The 14,884-nt window shown below is 42.1% G+C and overlaps 1 protein-coding gene across 1 annotated transcript; it reads right to left on the bottom strand.

The window, feature by feature from the left end:
• Nucleotides 1–4,707: 4,707 nt before the first annotated feature.
• tbc1d17 (TBC1 domain family, member 17) lies at nt 4,708–14,117 on the bottom strand. The gene is made up of 17 exons (XM_060891874.1): nt 13,975–14,117; nt 13,268–13,363; nt 12,743–12,820; nt 11,878–12,001; nt 11,601–11,787; nt 11,263–11,374; nt 11,016–11,180; nt 10,702–10,830; nt 9,516–9,619; nt 9,334–9,428; nt 8,617–8,733; nt 7,444–7,544; nt 7,239–7,338; nt 6,739–6,836; nt 6,541–6,657; nt 6,342–6,428; nt 4,708–5,965 (listed from the first exon to the last, which is right to left on the bottom strand). Exons 1-17 carry the CDS (start codon nt 13,999–14,001, stop codon nt 5,780–5,782), a joined length of 1,923 nt encoding a protein of 640 aa, XP_060747857.1. The 5' UTR covers nt 14,002–14,117; the 3' UTR covers nt 4,708–5,779.
• Nucleotides 14,118–14,884: the final 767 nt, after the last annotated feature.

The raw sequence follows: 14,884 nt of genomic DNA, 5'->3' as shown, positions 1-14,884 counted from the left end.
ACAGAACCTTTAATTATCCATTGAACTTAAGAAGCATCGGTTGATTATTTTCTTGCCTGTTTAAAGTTCAGCGTACTGTGTGTGTGACCTTATTTATCAACAGAACCCTCCTTCTTTTTTTAATCTAACGAGATGAGCGTAAATGATACGAAGCTAATCAAGTGCAGATCTCTGAAGGGTTCTTCAGCTGTTCTTCTTGAGGAACCCTGCTGGGGCAACGTGTTCTTCTCAGAGGTAGAGGATTTAATGAAGGGTTCTACCGGCTTGTTGCTTTAGGGAAATGTTTGAAAGTGTTCTCTCATGAGGCAAAGCATCTCTAACTGCAGGAAGTTCACGCCGTTCAGGTGACACGTAGTACCTTCTAAATGTACTCAGGACCACAGACGTTTGTAAATCAGTCGAGGATTGGAGCGAGGATTGGAGCGAGGATTGGAGCGAGGATTGGAGCGAGGATTGGAGCGAGGATTGGAGGGAGGGTGTAAATAATTTATCATTACAGAAAGTTTACAGCTTTAACACAACAAAGCAACAGATGGAAAGGGAATTGTGTAACGTGAGTGAACAATACGACAGATCGGGGAATGAGACTATTGTTGGCCGCACAGGAGTGTGTGTGTGTGTGTGTGTGTGTGTGTGTGTGTGTGTGTGACTTTTGTTTTTGCTCGTAAAAAAAAGTCGCTCACGTGCCACCTTGTGTCTCGCCCCCTTTTACGGTGGAATCTCATTGTCAAAGCAACAAGTATCCCATTACAACACACACACACACACACACACACACACTGGGCCCCTCCCAGTGGCCCCGGGGCAATCTGGTGTCCCGTTTAAAGAGCCATGACTGCTGTGGAGAGGGACGGCCGAGGTGTGTGTAACAGACAGTGGAGCTCCGGTCTCAATGAGCCGCATTGTCTCCTTTTACAAATCAGTGTCAGACACCAGCGCCTGGCCTTCTGCTCCACACACACACACACACACACACACACACACACACACACACACACACTCCTACAGGTGGCGTGTTGTTCTGAGAGATATCTGAAGAGAAGAGCTTTCACACTAACTCTCACACACTCTACATTTATAATAAACTTCACACTCTTTCAGTAATAACTGCTCTGGATTCTGATTGGTCGAGAAAGTGCTGTTGAGTTTCTGCTGATGTCACATCAATGGTTTCTAGCAATGTGCTGGATTTAATACGTTAGCGTCTCTATCTACGGAAACATCATGTCGCTAACGATGGCCGCGAAAGTGTTATGGAAGGAGTCTCCATGGTCAGAGACGTCACTGACCTGATATTCAATAACAAAAAGGAACAAAATGTGCATCAGAAATCAGATTCTCTAAAGGAACGATTTGGATAAGAGATGTACTTCTCTTAGCGGAAACGTTACCATGGAAACAGACGTGTTTTTTCTATTTCGTGGTTTTACAGTAGATGTGATGTATATTTCAGGATAGTTCTGATATTTACACGGTTAGTAGTGAGGAGCTCGCAAGTGGAGGATTTACATATGATACATAAGTGTGTAATTTCTGTCCTCGAAGCCTGTCAGTGTTTAAACACGGCCTCTAAAATGGAGCGCAGGAAGGAAAAAAAAACTGACTTACTTTATAAACAAGAAGACGTTAAAACCTTTTAAACAGCTTCAGAGCATGAACACACTCAAGGACTCAAAGCAGATTGAACTCCTGTGAAAGACGTATGCAAAGTCAGGTCAAGTGGGTAAAAGTGTGTGTGTGTGTGTGTGTGTGTGTGTGTGTGACAGATCGGCATGTTGTTTAAGTGCCGTCTTAAATTCATGAGTGGCAGCAGCTGTATTCAAACCGGTTCAGGACAGCAGAAAGAGCAGTGAGAGAGGGAGTGTGTGTGTGACAGTGAGTGTGTGTGTGTGAGAGAGTGTAAAGAAGGGGATGGACAGAGGGGGTGTGTCTCTCCGCCCCTCATTTTCCACCTCATTTGGTGGGACAGTGGCTCAGTGACCTTGGTTACACTGCATCTTTAACCCCTGTCTGACACCTGCTGTGTGTGTGTGTGTGTGTGTGTGTGTGTGTGTGTGTGTGTGTGTGTGTGTGTGTGTGTGTGTATGAGAACACGGTCACACACTAACAGCACATTACTAACATATTAGCCACGCTAGTTAATCGTGTTTATGGTTTGTTAAAGTTTTAACGTAGTGAAAAGGGCAAGTTTGGAAATTTGGAGTTTGGAAAAAAGTGAAGTGTAAAAAAGTTAAAAATATCTATCTATCTATCTATCTATCTATCTATCTATCTATCTATCTATCTATCTATCAATCACACTTTTATTTCAATATAAAAGTTAAGCAACATTTAAAACGAGAATAAAAATAAAGTCATTAGTATATCATTTATCTGCTGCATCTCTTCATCTTGGTGTAAAAAGTCAGTGATGTTAAAAAATGAATAACAACAAAAACAATAAACATGGAAAAGGGAAATTTTTCACCTTGTATTTTTTAAATTACTTTATAAATGATTTGATATATTCTTATTTGTTTGTTTTTTCTGCCTCAGTCTTGCCATCTAAAAATAAATTTAACATTAATGTGTGATAATTAAAATAATACGACAAATAAAATTAAACTACAGAAGGCAGAAATTGGACTGGTGTCTTAAAATGTTCTATTTATTTATTTATTTGAGATGTTATGGGCAGTGAGACAGGTGGATAGTGAGACAGGTGGACAGTGAGACAGGTGGATAGTGAGACAGGTGGACAGTGAGACAGGTGGACAGTGAGACTGGACAGAGAGACAGGTGGATAGTGATACAGGTGGATAGTGAGACAGGTGGATAGTGATACAGGTGGACAGAGAGACAGGTGGACAGTGGGACAGGTGGACAGTGAGACAGGTAGACGGTGAGACAGGTGGAGAGAGAAACAGGTGGTGGAGCAGAACCACACTTCATTATTAATGAGTCAGAAGAAAATGAAAAGCAGGATGGAAAAAAAAGGAGAAATAAATGAGAGATAAAAGACACGAGGTGAAAAACACACGACTGCAGCCTTCAGTCTGATCTGTTCAGTGTTCAGTCTGATCTGTTCAGTGTTCAGTCTGATCTGTTCAGTGTCCAGTCTGATCTGTTCAGTGTCCAGTCTGATCTGTTCAGTGTTTAGATCTGTTCAATCTGATCTGTTCAGTCTGATGTGTTCAGTGTTCAGTCTGATGTATTCAGTCTGATGTGTTCAGTGTTCAGTCTGATGTATTCAGTCTGATGTGTTCAGTCTGATGTGTTCAGTGTTCAGTCTGATGTATTCAGTCTGATGTGTTCAGTGTTCAGTCTGATGTATTCAGTCTGATGTGTTCAGTCTGATGTGTTCAGTGTTCAGTCTGATGTGTTCAGTCTGATGTGTTCAGTGTTCAGTCTGATGTATTCAGTCTGATGTGTTCAGTCTGATGTGTTCAGTGTTCAGTCTGATGTATTCAGTCTGATGTGTTCAGTGTTCAGTCTGATGTATTCAGTCTGATGTGTTCAGTCTGATGTGTTCAGTGTTCAGTCTGATGTGTTCAGTCTGATGTGTTCAGTGTTCAGTCTGATGTATTCAGTCTGATGTATTCAGTCTGATGTGTTCAGTCTGATGTGTTCAGTGTTCAGTCTGATGTATTCAGTCTGATGTGTTCAGTGTTCAGTCTGATGTGTTCAGTCTGATGTATTCAGTCTGATGTGTTCAGTCTGATGTGTTCAGTGTTCAGTCTGATGTGTTCAGTCTGATGTGTTCAGTCTGATGTGTTCAGTGTTCAGTCTGATGTGTTCAGTCTGATGTATTCAGTCTGATGTGTTCAGTCTGATGTGTTCAGTGTTCAGTCTGATGTGTTCAGTCTGATGTGTATCTACTCAGTATCTTGTAGATAAATGATGTGATGAGGTTGTTAGAGTGTTACTTGGTCTTTATGAAGGTCTTCCAGGTGGTTAGTGTTGTTACCCTGCGGTTGCTACACCAACTCACATGGTGCTGTGTGGTTGATACGGTGTTTTAGTTGGTTGGTGGTTGCCATGGTATTACAGTTGGTTACTACTTACTACTACTACTAGAGGAGTTGCTAAGTTGGTAAAAGGGGTTTGATAATGTGGGACGTGGTGGCCTAGTGGTTAAGCAGGGTTTCCTGCAGCACCTGCCTAAGCTGGGCAACCCTACCACGGGAAACCCTGGTTAAGGTGTTGGGCTACCAATCAGAAAGTTGTGAGTTCGATTCCTACGTCCACCAAGCTGCCACTGCTGGGCCCCTGAGCAAGGCCCTTAACCCTCAATTGCTCAGTTGTATAAAAATGAGATAAAATGTAAGTCGCTCTGGATATAAGGAGTCTGTTAAATGTATTACATTTTGTTAAATATGGGCGGAGCTTCATAAACCTGTACAAATAAACATGAGGGATTTACATGTAGGATTCCTGCTTTGTCCCAAACACTGAAGAGAAAGTGACTTCTCCTGCGCCGTGTCTCAAAACACACACACACACACACACACACACACACAGAGACACACACTCACAGACACAGATACAGAAACACACAGACACAGATACACACACACACAGAGACAGACACACACAGACACACACCCACAGAGGCACAGAGGCAGACAGACACGCAAAGACACACGCACACACACACAGACACACACTCAGACACACACACGCACACACGTGTGGTAACGAGGTCAGAAAATGCAGCTAGAAATAAAATTACATCAGCTTCATTTTTTATTTTAGATTTTAGAAATGTGAAGTGTGAACGCAGTCCTGATTAAAAAAACCAAACAAAATATATATCTTTATATTTATATTAATATTTCATTAATATCTAATGTGATAATCCAAGCCATGCAAATGTGCATGAGGAGGTGATTGTGTCCTAACTGTAGTGTAACGCTACTGTTTAAAGTTACACAATGACGCAAAGAGACAGGAACAAAAACACAGCCACACAACTAAGAGATAGAGATTCAACACAACATGCAGAAACATCACATAATAGATCTCTTACACACACGCGCGCACGCACACACACACACACACGCACACACACACACACGCACGCACGCACGCACGCACGCACACAATAAAAGGAAACCAAAACAATTACACATACAGAGTTATACATAATGCTAATAATGACCTAATCACCTCAATAAACCTTTAGGAAATTAGTGTAAAATAAAATACACACGGATTCAACCTGTGGCCCGTACAACAGAATATTTCAAACTGTTATTGTCTCATTGTCAGAGAGAGAGAGAGAGAGAGAGAGAGAGAGAGAGAGAGAGAGAGAGATAGATAGATAGATGGATAGATAATGATGGAGCTTTATCCGAAAGTATTGTTTATTTCAGGAATGGCTGGGGTTTATGGGCATTATTATTAGCATGGTACAAGTGGGCGTGGCTATATAATATGTGGGCAGGGCTTCATTAGAAGCAGGTAATATCAGTGTACCAGGAGCCAGTAATATATTTACCCCAATTACATAGTTAATACTGTTTATACATCATTAATATCTCTCTCTCTCTCTCTCTCTCTCTCTCTCTCTCTCTCTCACACACACACACACACTCTCACACACACACAGCATTGTGTATTGTCTGGTTTTTCCCTCCCTGTAAGTACAGTAATATATAGTAAAGCTTTCTGTCAGGCTCTTCAGAAAAACTCAGTTACAGTTCATTAGCATTAACGACTCCTTTATGAACTGTTATGTCATGTAGTTATGTGTCGGGTATCGTTGAGAATTTCTCAGCAAACACGTGAATTACAGGGATTACGGGTAAGTAGGAGGTTGGCCGTGTGAGGCGTTCCGGTTACTTGACTGACAAACAGCCACGCCCGCTGCAGCTGATTGGCTGAGCAGTCCGTCCGTCTCTCTGGGCTCCGACTCTGAACTCTCCTCATCCGAACTGGAGGTTACGCAGATTCCTAAAACTTCCCGAACCTTCACCGGCAATTCCTGTGACACGAAAACACACACACACACACACACACACACACACACACACACACACACACACAGATTATTTTACTCTAACAACACACCACCATGTTTTATTCTGCTTATAAGACAAGGAGGCATTAATACCATCAAAGTGCTAAAAGAACAACATGTCAAAGTTATTATCCATTTACAGCTACAATTAATGTCAGAAAACTTCAAGTTACAGCTTTATAACTTGCTGATATCAATTCAAGAACCAATGCCAAAAGAAAGAAAGACTGTACTAATCTTAGCAATATTTTCTGACCAATCAGAAACAATAATTCAACAGCATGCATTCTGTGTGTGTGTGTGTGTGTGTGTGTGTGTGAGTGAGTGAGTGAATGTTCACCTTGCACTGGACCAGCTGTAGATAAATGCCCTCAGCTTCCCGCAGCATCATCTGCAGATCCAGCCTCATGGTTAGTTCATTGATGTGCTGCAACACACACACACACACACACACACACACACACTCACAGAGTGAAATGGCCCTACGAACTGAAGTGAGTTGAGCACAAACCCACTCTGTAGCACTTTGTATTACACACCTTAAGGATTGTGTTGAAGTCGTGGTTGGAGCCGATCAGCTCCCCCCGCTGGGACTCGAGAATGGCGCAGGCAATAAGCAGGTGAAAGTTAGAGCAAGGCAGACCAGACCACAGAACCTAGCAACCAACAGGAGATACAGAGGGTTGTTTTAATGAGACTTTGAAATGAAAAATGAGTGTGTGTGTGTGTGATTATACCTCCCACAGGTGCAGGATATCATCGAAGGAGAACTCTCTCTTATACCAGATCAACAGCCAGCGAAAGCAGAAACACAAAGAACCGCTGTCCTGAGAATCTGTGTGAAGGAGACAGAGAGAGAGAGAGTTTGTGTGTGAGACAGAGGACAGAGAGCATGAGTGTGTGTGAGAGAGTGTGTGTGTGTATGCGCATGCATGTGCGTGCGTGTGTATGTGTGTGTATGTGTGTGCGTCTGTGTGTGTATATGCATGTGTGTGTGCGCATGTGTGTGTATGTGTATGCGCATGTGTTTGTATGTGTGTATGTGTGTGTCAGTGTGTGTCGGTGTGTGTCTGTGTATTTGTGTGTGTGTATGTCTGTGTGTGTGTCTGTGTGTGTGTGTCTGTGTGTGTGTGTTTGTGTGTGTGTTTGTGTCTGTGTGTGTCTGTGTCTGTGTGTGTGTGTGTGTGTGTTTGTGTCTGTGTGTGTGTGTGTGTGTGTGTGTGTGTGTGTTAGTTACCCAGGTAATCACACAGTTCAGGATCAAGCGCTCGTAACAGAAGGCTGAGTTGGAGCAGTTGTTGTTTCATCGCTTCCTGAGATTCCTCAAAGTTCTGATGCTGAAACCATAATCACTGTCATTAGTGAGGGAACAACAAACATTATTAATTGACTCTCAGTGTGTTTGTGTAAAATAAAGATATAAAACATTTCTAGAGACACACCAGTAGCTCCATAAATCCTGTCAAACACCAGAAAGATTCCACTTCATTCTGAGTGACGAAGAGCAGCGGCGCCAGGAGATCACTCATACCCTGGACATAACCTGCACACAGAGACCATCATCATCATCATTATCATCATCATCATCGTCATGTGTGCTGAGAAGAAAACAACCACAATATTTAAGTAGTGAAACAGTGCCACTGAGTGGCCGAGCTGTGTATTACACATCTGTACTCTGCGTCTCTCACACACAGACACACACACAGACACACACACAGACACACACACAGACACACACACAGACACACACACAGACACACACACACAGACACACACACAGACACACACACAGACACACACACACAGACACGCTTATACACACACACAGACACATGCACATACACACACACAGACACATGCACATATATACACACACACACACACACACACACACACACAGACACACACAGACACACACAGACACGCTCAGACACGCTCAGACACACACACACACACATACACACACGCACACACACAGACATGCTCAGACACGCTCATACACACACACAGACACATGCACAGACACACACACAGACACACACACACAGACACACACACACAGACACACACACACAGACACACACACACAGACACACACACACAGACACACACACACACACACAGACACAGACAAGCTCATACACACAGACACTCACAAAAGACCACAGACACACACACACAGACACACACAGACACACACACAGACAAGCTCATACACACACAGACACATGCACACACACACACACACAGAGACACAGACACACACACACACACAGACACACACACACACACAGACACACACAGACACACACAGACACACACACAGACAAGCTCATACACGCACACACACACACAGACACACACACAGACGCACACACACAGACGCACACACACAGACGCACACACACAGACGCACACACACACACAGACACACAGAGACACACAGAGACACACAGAGACACACAGAGACACACAGAGACAGACACACACACAGACACACACACACAGACAGACACACACACACACACACAGACAGACACACACAGACACACACACACACACACACAGACAGACACACACAGACACACACACACAGACACACACAGACTTACCCAGGTCGAAGTTATACATGCAGTAGGTCATGAGCACGTCGTTCAGCAGTGTGAGGCCCGGGTTCTCGTTCCCAGAGAAGAACGGATTCTGTCTGTCTGTCCGATTCACGTCCCTCTCTGTCCAATCACAACAAACCACATAAAAACACTGATAGTGAAATCATGAGCATGAACCCATACTGATACTCAGCTATTATCTTTTTCTTTAAGACACTAAACCACTGACTGTAACTAAAATTTGCACTTATTTATTTGCCTAAACATGAATATTTCTGCTGCAAAGAGAATAAAAAGTATAAATATAATAAAATAATACGAATAAATCTTTCTATGTAAACATTTCCAGCTTGAAGGCTATTTTCCGATCTGTTGTAACAATGGAATAAAGAGTCATGTACTTTTGGAGGATTTCTGATCCGTGTAATGTTTCAAGTTCATAATGTTCAAACCTTAACGTTTCTATGGTAACAGTTATTGTAAATGCACTGGCTAGTAAGTGCTATTACTTTTAATAGTACATTATTTAATTGTTAATTTTTATATGCAGCTCCATCAGTCAATTAGTTAATTATAGGTTAAAAGAAGAAGAAGAAGAAGAAGAAGAAGAAGCTGTCAGGCTGCAATGGTTTCTGAGTAATAAGAAAAAGGATGCTGATTAAACCTTAAATCGTTGTGTTATTAAATGTCAGCTAACAGGAAATGGAGAGAGGAACTGACCAATCAGGCTGCGGTATCCTCGGAGGAGGGAGTTTCTCATCTCCTGCTCCTCGCTGATCGACTTCCACTGGACCTTCATCCTGAAATACTCGTCTCTACAAGACAAGGTCACACGGCACACACAGTCGGAACCAGCAGAGGGACGGGGTTCATAAGAGGGTTATTACAGGGTTATAACTCACGTTTTCTTTCGAATGATGTCCTCTCTCTCCTTGGCTGTGCTGTTCCAGGGGTAAAACCCCAGAAGAAATTTCCACAACTCCTTCCGCAGAGAAGGAACGATGCCCTGGGAGATAAACACAAAGCTTTATAACCTTTACACAAGCCAGTTACAATAACGAACACTGATTATAAATAACAATGCTTAATACAGTGTATATTACAGCATACACAAGGGGTTATGACACGTCACATTAAAGATTAAAGGCTACATTAAGGGTTTATTACAGTATTATTAGTTATAGACTGTGGGTTAACACTGTGTACATCAGAGCGTTAACACTGTGTACATCAGAGCGTTAACACTGTGTACATCAGAGCGTTAACACTGTGTACATCAGAGCGTTAACACTGTGTACATCAGAGCGTTAACACTGTGTACATCAGAGCGTTAACACTGTGTACATCAGAGCGTTAACACTGTGTACATCAGAGCGTTAACACTGTGTACATCAGAGCGTTAACACTGTGTACATCAGAGCGTTAACACTGTGTACATTAGAGCGTTAACAATGTGTACATTAGAGCGTTAACACTGTGTACATCAGAGCGTTAACACTGTGTACATCAGAGCGTTAACACTGTGTACATCAGAGCGTTAACACTGCGTACATTAGAGCACATTAAAGTGTTAATACTTTGTACATTACAGTACATTAGAGCGTTAATATTGTGCACATTAGGAAGTAACCACACACCCACATTACAATAGGATGAGTGTATCTGTATGCGTGTGTATCTGTATCTGTGTGTTTGTGTCTGTATGTGTGTGTGTGCGTGTGTGTGTGTGTGTGTATCTGTATGAGTGTGTATCTGTATGCGTTTGTATCTGTATCTGTGTGTTTGTGTCTGTATGTGTGTGTGTGTGTGTGTGTGTGTGTGTGTGTGTATCTGTATGTGTGTGTATCTGTATGCGTTTGTATCTGTATCTGTGTGTTTGTGTCTGTATGTGTGTGTGTGTGTGCGTGTGTGTGTGTGTGTGTGTGTGTGCGTGTGTGTGTGTGTGTGTGTAAGGATGTTTGAACCTCCTGTTTTACAACTTGTGTTATGAACTCTGTCACACTGAGACACTGTACAAACAGCCATAAAGGAGCAAAGAAAGAAAGAAAGAAAGAAAGAGAGAAAGAAACATCTGGAAAGTGGACACACCCCTCTGAACACCAGCTCCTTAACCTTCTGTGGATTTGTGACACGGCCATCCGAGTCCAGGAACTGCTCCCAGTCGTCCAGAGGCCGCCCTCTGCTCACCTTGGGCCGGGGACCAAGCTCCGCCCCTTGCTGCTACCACAGGAAGTGATTCGATTCAACCAAGTAACAAACCAAATGTTCCTAGCTGTATGATATAGCTAGCATTGCTAAATTATAAAATTACACGGTGAGGTCACATGATCAAGTCTGCAGTCTGAATAAGGATTAAGCCCCGCCCAGAATAACCCATGCTAATTGCTGCTAGTTTTACGTACGCAGGTTATGAGCTCGAATCCAGGCTCGTCGTCAGATAAGCGAGGTGTGTGTAAGTCTCCATGGGAATGCAGAGGAGAATCCGGAGGTCTCAGAGCTCCACGGAAGAAGTTTGTCACCTTGGAGAAGCCGCCGAACGTGGTTGCATACGGGTCCTGGATAAACCTCTGTATAGGAAAAGACCAAAGAGGATGAAGATTTTCTGTGTGTGTGTGTGTGTGTGTGTGTGTGTGTGTGTGTTAAACGTACAGATACGAGGTCTGAGCTGGTGTCATCAAACATCTGCAGTTCGTCGAAGGAGTGAGAGAGAGCACCCGAGTCATGAGGGTACGCAAGGAACAACCGACCGTCCACTGGAGACCTGAGAGAGAGAGAGAGAGAGAGAGATACAGATGAAGGGAGAGATAAACAAATGAACCCTGAGATTAATTCAGATATATATTATTGATTACATTATTGATATTAATTATTAAGGAACCGATAAATGTTAGAGTTTAGGGAATAGCTGTACTTGAGTGTGTGTGTGTGTGTGTGTGTGTGTGTGTGTGTGTGTGTGTGTGTGTGTGTGTGTATATAGAGTGTCTCACGGTGCGAGGCGGATGTATCTCTGCATGGCTCGGAGTAGTTCCCGTGTTCCACCTCTGTGGAAGTGCAGTGGGGGCAAAGGATCGCCTCTACGACTCGTCAACACCACAAAGTTCCTGCCCAGAGAGAAACGAGCACGACGCAGGGAGTAGAGCTCCGATAGGGGCAGTGAGAACGTACCCCAGTGACCTACACACACACACACATTCAGTCATTATATACTTTACCACATTAGTGTTGGTGAAGCTTGTGTGTGTGTGTGTGTGTGTGTGCGCGCACCTGTCTCTATTGTGCTAGTATGGATCTGTTCTTTCTCTCTGTTTTGCTTCACTGTGCTGATGACGGCCCAGTCGGGCTCGTACCCAGGGTCAAACCTGGTCTCCTCCTCTCCACCTTCACCGTCCTGTCAGAGCAATAAAAACATCATTTCTGTCATCACCTTTATCTTTCCTTTAAACTGTGATGTTATCTGTCTGCTTATGAAGCTAACTAAGGGAGATTAAAACAGCCTCAGCGCACATCATTCAAGATGAATCACTTTGTTCCTCATTATAATTATCAGGAAAGGGGGCGTGGCTTCCTTCACAGCCATCGTCAAAAAATATCATCGCACACACGGAAGATCAGGGTCACAAATCAACAACCAGCAACTTTACAGCAATAAAACAAAAATTATAGAAACAAAAACTAACATACTGTATAAAAGAAAGTATGTGCAAAAGCAAGCGGAAATAAATGTGTTTTATTAATTTATTATTTATTATGTTTAATCTGTCTTTAATCTGTGGCGGGCAAGTGTGGGTGTCAGACTGGGAATCAATTCGAGAGTCAATTAGAGAGTCAGTTAGGGGGTCAATTAGAGAGTCAGTTAGAGAGTCAGCCTAGGAGTCAATTAGAGAGTCAGCCTAGGAGTCAATTAGAGCGTCAGCCTAGGAGTTAATTAGAGAGTCAGTTAGAGTCGGTCAGAGAGCCAATTAGGGGGTCAATTAGAGAGTCAGCCTAGGAGTCAATTAGAGATTCGGCCAAGGAGTCAATTAGAGAGTCGGCCAAGGAGTCAATTAGAGATTCAGTTATAGGGTCAATCTGTTTGTAAGACCGGGAGACAGTTGAACAACTCATAAAACAAACGCTCAGTGGTTCACACCTTTTTGGCATAAAAGACAGCCGGTGCATTTCTTCCCTCATCCTGAACTGGACTCCACTCCAACGCTGGCTCTCCGTCCTGCAAGGAAACACACACATACACACACACACATACACACACACACATACATATACACATATACACACACATACACACACATACACACAGAGCTAAGTGTGAAGCATTAATGTGCAAACAGTCATAATAAACTGTGACATAATAAACTGTTCTTTATAACAAGGGTTCTGATATTTGATGAAAGAAAGAAAGAAAGAAAGAAAGAAAGAAAGAAAGAAAGAAAGAAAGAAAGAAAGAAAGAAAAATAAATGTAAGGAAAAAAGCAGGGAAGGAAGAAAAAATAGTTTAGAAGTAATGTTAGGAAGGATAAAATGAAGTAAGGCAAGAATGAAGGAATTAAAGAGAAAGATGAAAAAAGAAAGAAAGGGTTTGTGAGAATGTCTGTTGTTAAATGCAGTACAGATCATAAAACATGAATTAAACTGAACGTCTGTGTGTTTTTCTGACCCGCTCTACAATACGGATGAACCCAGGGATGGACGTCTCCTCGTTGCTCCTCTTGGCATTGGTGTGAAGGTAAACTCCTTCCTTCTCAAATATCAGCTGTGGAAAAAAAAAAATGTCACCTTTACACTGGGAACAAGATGACATGTGACTCATGCTCTCATCTGGTGACCACACCAACAGAAAATAATTCAGCTGAAGAATATCGACACATGACACATGACACATGAATGAAGTACTAGGTGGAGGTGATGATGATGATGATGATGATGATAATAATAATGATGATTATACAGTAATTACAGGTTCCTGTTCAGGAAATTGAACTCCAGTAACCTTATGTGTTTGGTTAAAATTCCACAGACTTAATTTCTGATCTGTGAGTCATTGAACAAGTCTAAATGGTGGACTGTTGACAATAATAATAACAATAACAATAACAACAACAACAACAATAATAATAACAATTCAGTCTATAATTAGATACCTTATAGGACAATTAGCCAAAGCTTTAAAATCTTACATAAACCTAAAAATGGTCACAAAACAAACCTACGTCTTGTTTATTAGGTGCACTTCCGGTTTGACAGCTAAACTTAGCTATCTAAACTTAAACAATACGATCGTACGTTGATAAAAACATCATGTTACAATTTAAACACGTACGACATTGTGCTGAAATGAATGTTATATCAGTTCTATTCGCTTACCTTGCAATTCTCGGGTTTATTTTCCATCCTTCCGCGTAGATGATGATTAAAATAAGCAACAAAAATACCAAAACAAGCGACGCACCGACGGCCCTTTCACACAGGCCACGCCCACAAATTATACGTCATGTCACATGCACGTTGTTGCGTCACTTCATGACTCCATTTTAACTCTACAGACTTTTGTTTATTTATTTATTTCGTTTAATTTCTTGTATTTTTTATGCGTAAATTTTATATTGATGAGTGCAGATTTTATACAGTGATTCACACATGTAATATATATATATATATTTTTTTTTTCCACCAATAAACTCAACAATAAACACCCTTACATTGGTGATTAACAATTAAAAAAAGCCTAAAATGTACTTTATTTTACTTTATTTTTATTTTATGTAACTTTATTTTATAGCTTTATGTATTGTGTCTCTGTCGTCCTTACTTTCTTTTTTTTCCAACGATTTTTCATTTATTATAATTGATCAATGCTAATGGTTTCCATCACTACTACTACTAATAATAATAATAATAATTAAGGGTAAGGTACTTTATCGTCATTGTAAACAATACAACAAAATTTTGTTGACAACAGGCCGACGACTGCACCTCTAATGACCCGTCTGTCAAGCTCCTGAAGTTTGCGGACGACGCTACAGCCATCGGCCTTTTCCAGGACAGAGACGAGTCTCCTACAGACAGGAGGTTAAAGAGCTGGCTGTCTGGTGCGGTCACAACAACTTGGAGCTCAAGACTCTCAAAACAGTGGAGATGATTGTGGACTTCAGGAGAAACCCCTCTGCACCCCCCCCAACTCACCAACAGGGACAGCACTGTGGCTGCAGTGAAGGCATTCAAGTTCCTGGGCTCCACCATCTCCCAGGACCTGAAGTGGGACACTCACACTAAC

This window comes from Tachysurus vachellii, chromosome 18, assembly GCF_030014155.1.
Source record: "Tachysurus vachellii isolate PV-2020 chromosome 18, HZAU_Pvac_v1, whole genome shotgun sequence".
NCBI lineage: Eukaryota > Metazoa > Chordata > Actinopteri > Siluriformes > Bagridae > Tachysurus > Tachysurus vachellii.
Note: the sequence above shows the minus strand (reverse complement) of the source record. Positions and strands in the feature narration are given on the sequence as shown.